The 5,544-nt window shown below is 31.0% G+C and overlaps 1 protein-coding gene across 1 annotated transcript; it reads left to right on the plus strand.

Annotated features, from left to right (window-relative positions):
• The first annotated feature begins 63 nt into the window (after positions 1–63).
• On the plus strand, positions 64–2,115 carry LOC119677042. The gene is made up of 3 exons (XM_038088310.1): positions 64–88; positions 267–457; positions 796–2,115. Exons 1-3 carry the CDS (start codon positions 64–66, stop codon positions 2,113–2,115), a joined length of 1,536 nt encoding a protein of 511 aa, XP_037944238.1.
• The last annotated feature ends 3,429 nt before the right edge of the window (positions 2,116–5,544 follow it).

The following is a 5,544-nucleotide window of genomic DNA, read 5'->3' on the forward strand; positions in this document are numbered from 1 at the left end:
GCTTTGCATCAAAGTATCACAAGTGAATAAAATAGCAGCAAATGCAGGATTACAATTGGCAAAATGGAGCTCCAACCACAAAAATTGGGTAAACTCAAGTGACGAATACCAAATTCTTTTAAACGAAGATGATATTACCAAAACTCTCGGTTTGGCGTGGAGGCCATCAGATGACGTTTTTTGCTTTCAATATAAGCAACAAGAGTCAAAGGCTGCGACCAAACGTACTATTTTATCAGTTGTTGCTCGAATTTTTGATCTTTTAGGACTATTGAGTCCCATTGTTATACGGTGTAAAATCTTAATACAGGAATTATGGATTCATCAACTGGGTTGCGATGATCCATTGCCTCCACTTCTAAACCAATCATGGATACAAATTCAATCTGATTTGGAATATCTTAACCACATTGAAGTGCCAAGATATGTTTTAACATCATCAGCTTGCTACAGTCAGGTACACGGATTTGCCGATGCTTCTCAACGAGCATTCGGATGTTGTATATATATTCGGTCAAAGCATAATGGCTTTTACAAATCTTCGTTGTTGATATCGAAATCAAAGGTGGCGCCGATAAAAGCAGTATCGCTGCCTCGTTTAGAATTATGCGCTGCCGTACTTCTTTGTAAAACTTGGAACAAAATAAAACCCAAAGTATTACCATTTATTAATGAAATCTTTTTTTGGACAGATTCTAAAATTGTGTTACATTGGATGAAGATGCATTCGTCAACTTTAAATTGTTTTATAGCTAACCGTGTTTCTGAACTGCAGGACTATTCGCGTGGCATTAGGTGGAGTCACGTCCCAGTAAGCAAAACCCAGCTGATATAATATCTCGAGGCTGTCGAGCAAGCGAGCTGAAGAATTCGATTTGGTTTTGTGGACCAAAGTTTTTGTCGCTTCAATCAGCAGAATGGCCAAAAGAAACATCAAAAACTGAATTTCTCGCAAAGGACCTTGAACAACGAAAACCTACAGTCTTGAAATGTAGCAACAATGGTATCGATGAACATATAATCAATAAAATTATTGACGATTTTTTCTCATTTCGTCGTATTGTTCGAATAATATCATATATCTTTCGAGTCTTTAACAAAGTACCAATAAACAAAACTCAAACCGTAAACGACGTGAGTCCAATTACAGTGCGTGAATTTCGAGAATCATTTTGGCGTATTATATCACACCTTCAACATTGTACATATCGCAGTGTAATATTATCACTTCAATCGGGTAAAATCTTGAATCCAGACTTGCAAAAACTAAACCTCTTTTTGGATAAAACGGTCACTACAAGTGGAACATTTAATATAATTCGAGTAGGAGGACGATTGACCAATGCACCAATAGGCTTTGATGCAAAATTTCCAGCTTTATTGCCACGTGATCATCGGTTTGCTCAAATTTTTGTGGAATACTTACATTGTAAACACATGCACGTTGGACCTAAGGTTTTAATTAGTCTAATACGCTCTCAAGTATGGATAATTAATGCTCGGGAAGTAGCTCGAAAGGTAGTGCGTAACTGCGTTCACTGTTTCCACTATAAACCGAAGCTGTTACAACAAATCATGGGTTCGCTGCCAGCCGATCGATTAGTTGCAAACCGACCATTTCTAATATCAGGAGTTGATTTATGTGGACCATTTTATACCACATATCGTATTCGTAGTAAAGTTCCATATAAAACTTATATTGCAATTTTTGTCTGCTTTTCATCAAAAGCAGTTCACACAGAATTAATATCAGATTTATCCACTAATAATTTCATTCTAGGCCTAAAAAGATTCATATCACGTCGTGGACTGCCGCAGCGCATTTATTGTGACAATGCAACAAATTTCACTGGCGCGCAGACACTATTAAATAAATTTAAAGAACAATTTTTCAGTCAGCAAGGGCTTAGAGAAATGCAAGAGTACAGCAACAATACTGGAATTGAGTTTAAGTTCATTCCGCCAAGAGCACCTCATTTTGGTGGACTTTGGGAGGCGTCGGTGAAATCTCTCAAAACAATATTATTAAAAAATTTGGCGCAATCTAGCCTAACTTACGAAGAATTACAAACCGTGATTATTGAAGCTGAAGCGATTTTAAATTCCGGCCGATAATTCCATTATCAGACGATCCGAACGATGGTGAGGCTTTAACGCCTGCACACTTATTAATAGGCTCTTCGTTAATTACAATTCCTGAAAGGAATTATACAATAAGCAACATATCATATTTATCTCGTTGGCAACGTGTTACGTACTTAAAACAGCAATTTTGGGAAATGTGGCGGCGTGACTATTTACACACTTTGCAGCTTAGATCTAAATGGCTTAAACCTGAAACTAATATCACTGTTGGTCGTTTGGTAATTATTCACAATGACAATCTTCCTTCACAACACTGGCAACTGGGCAGGATTGTGGAAACTATAACAGGTAAAGATGGAAGAATTCGCGTAGTAGATATTCGCACTAACCAGGGTGTGCTTCGGCGGCCTATCCACAAAATTGCACCACTCCCTATCGATTAAACGTTTTGAAAGGGTCCTTTCAACGGGCGGAGCATGTTGTAGGAAATCAAGAGAATCAACAGAGCGCATCGCGCTCGTAATGCGCTCTTGTACTTTTTGCAATTTCGCTATGAGGCAGTCGCGTTTAAGATCGCAGCATGGTCGGATGGCCAATCGGTGGTTTTGTTGGAAATTAGTTATTAATAATCGTTTAATAAATAATAAAATTGTGCTGTGCAATCCACCACCTCCAACAAAGTCATATAAATTATAGTAAAGATACAAAACAATTTCGATTAACTTTTTCAGAATTTTATAATATAAATAATGTCTTGTAAACTATAAATTGTTATTAGCTTGTGTAATAAAATTTTTGAATATAATAAAAATTATTGAATATAATTGAATATAATTAAAATTGTAAAAATTATCATACAAAATAAACAAACTATACTCCAACAGTTATGTTATTAAATATTTTGTTCAGTTAAATAAAGTAAATTAAAGTCATTTAAATAAAGTCTATTAAAGTTATGTACTTAACTCAAAAACCAAATTTAAAGTTCAGAAGTGGGATAGAATCAATGCCCTAAAGGAGAGTAATTAAAACGTAAGTTTGAATATTTGGCGCAGAAAAATAAAAAAAAAAAAACGAACGCAGATATATACGTAATGATGGTGACCATCGAGTCACTGACGAAGGAACAGTTGAAGAACTTCTTACAACAACAAGAGTTATCACCTACAGGCAATAAGGCGGAATTAGTTGCAGGATTAACTGAACACGTGAAGTCAAGCGGCGTAGTTTTGCAATTTACAAACAATAATGAGGAATTGCGGGGTAAAAACGAAGAATTGAGAAAACAAATTAGCGAACTGCGGCAAATGGTTCAACAAGTAGCCAAGATAATAACGTTAGAAGTAACCAGAATAACGTTAAAAACAATCAAAACAGTACTTCAGAAATGCCTAGTAAGGACCGTAACGCGCATTCTATACGAGAAATCGCAGAAGTCTTGCCCGAATTCGACCCAACGAATGAAGATTCTATTACGGCTACGCAATTTGTCGAACGTGTTGAAGCTGTTATGTCTGTATATGTTAATGATAAATAAGCGGCAGCAACAACAATGCCAAACACGCGCAAATTATAATTTGCTGACAGTGCGTCTACTACAGCGTGAGAACGCTACATTCAACATTCACGTGGCAGTGCAACGCGATCACCCAAAAATTTCAGCTACAAACCAACATTTCAAAATTATTAATAGCATAGCTACGTAAACAAAGTAATTAAATTTTATTTTTTTTTATAAAAGAAATAGACAAAGAACAAATTGGCGCCCAACGTAGTAAATTTGTTGAACAAATTAATAAAAAAATTATCCAATATAAAAGTGGAAATAATTTTGTTGAACAAATTAATAAAAAAATTATCCAATATAAAAGTGGAAATAATTTTGTTGAACAAATTAATAAAAAAATTATCCAATATAAAAGTGGAAATAATTTTGTTTTACAAATTAATAAAAAAATTATCCAATATAAAAGTGGAAATAATTTTGTTAAATAAATTAATAAAAAATTATCCAATATAAAAGTGGAAATAATTTTGTTAAACAAATTAATAAAAAATTATTCAGTATAAAAGTGGAAATAATTTTGTTGAACAAATTAATAAAAAAATTATCCAATATAAAAGTGGAAATAATTTTGTTTTACAAATTAATAAAAAAATTATCCAATATAAAAGTGGAAATAATTTTGTTAAATAAATTAATAAAAAATTATCCAATATAAAAGTGGAAATAATTTTGTTAAACAAATTAATAAAAAATTATTCAGTATAAAAGTGAAAATAACTTTGTGGAAACAATAAGTGGATTTAAAAATATAAAAAAATTCGATATAATCGAACATATTCAGAAAAGTCCAACGAAATTCTAAATTGAAAATAACTTTGTGGAAACAATAAGTGGATTTAAAAATATAAAAAATTCGATATAATCGAACATATTCAGAAAAGTCCAATGAAATTCTAAATTGAAAATAACTTTGTGGAAACAATAAGTGGATTTAAAAATATAAAAAATTCGATATAATCGATCATATTCAGAAAATCCCAATAAAATTTCTCAAAATATTAAAACTCCAGTGTACATGTGAAGAAAGAGGCTCCTAAGTAGCTTAATTGCAAAAAGGGGATACATGTAGTATCAGCCGCTTCATCACACTAAGAAACATAAAGTGAATTAAAATAATATATTAAAATTTTTTAAATAATAAAATAGTAAACAAACAATTTAAAATAATTTAAAATAAAGAAATTTAAAGTGAATTGAAATAATATATTAAAATTTTAAATAATAAAATAGTAAACAAGCAATTTAAAATAATTTAAAATAAAGAAATTTAAAGTGAATTAAAACAATATATTAAAATTTTTAAAAAAATAGTAAACAAACATCTAAAAAATTTAAAACAAAGAAATTAAAGTGAATTGAATAAATATTAAAATTTTAAATAATAAAATATAAACAAACAATAATAATTTAAAAAAAAAATTTAAAGTGAATTGAAATATATATTAATTTTTAAAAAAAAATAGTAACAACAATTTAAATATTCAAAATAAAGAAATTTAAAGTGAACCAAAACAAAATATTAAATTTTTTAATAAAAAAATAGAAAAAAAAATTTGTACAATTTAAAATAAGAACTTAAAGTGAATAGTAAAAATCAAAGAGTATATATACATAGAGTGTGCATCACTCAAAAAATCTTAAAAATGAAGTGAGGGCAATTTCACAAAAATCGGTCGCAGAAATCGGGGAAATAGTATTTGAGTTATTTTTGTGTCATATGGACCCGTTGTGACTCAATTTTTAATTTTTCAGTTTTAACATGCGGGAGAGTTTGGAGTGTTTAAGCATTTTATACTTAATGAGTTTTAAAGCAGTTTGTATTGCTTTTCTGCGCTCTGAACTACAGTTGTTGGTATTTTTATGTAGAAAGGTGCATTTAACAATTGAGAAAT

The sequence above is a fragment of the Teleopsis dalmanni genome, chromosome 2 (genome assembly GCF_002237135.1).
Source record: "Teleopsis dalmanni isolate 2A chromosome 2, ASM223713v2, whole genome shotgun sequence".
Lineage (NCBI taxonomy): Eukaryota > Metazoa > Arthropoda > Insecta > Diptera > Diopsidae > Teleopsis > Teleopsis dalmanni.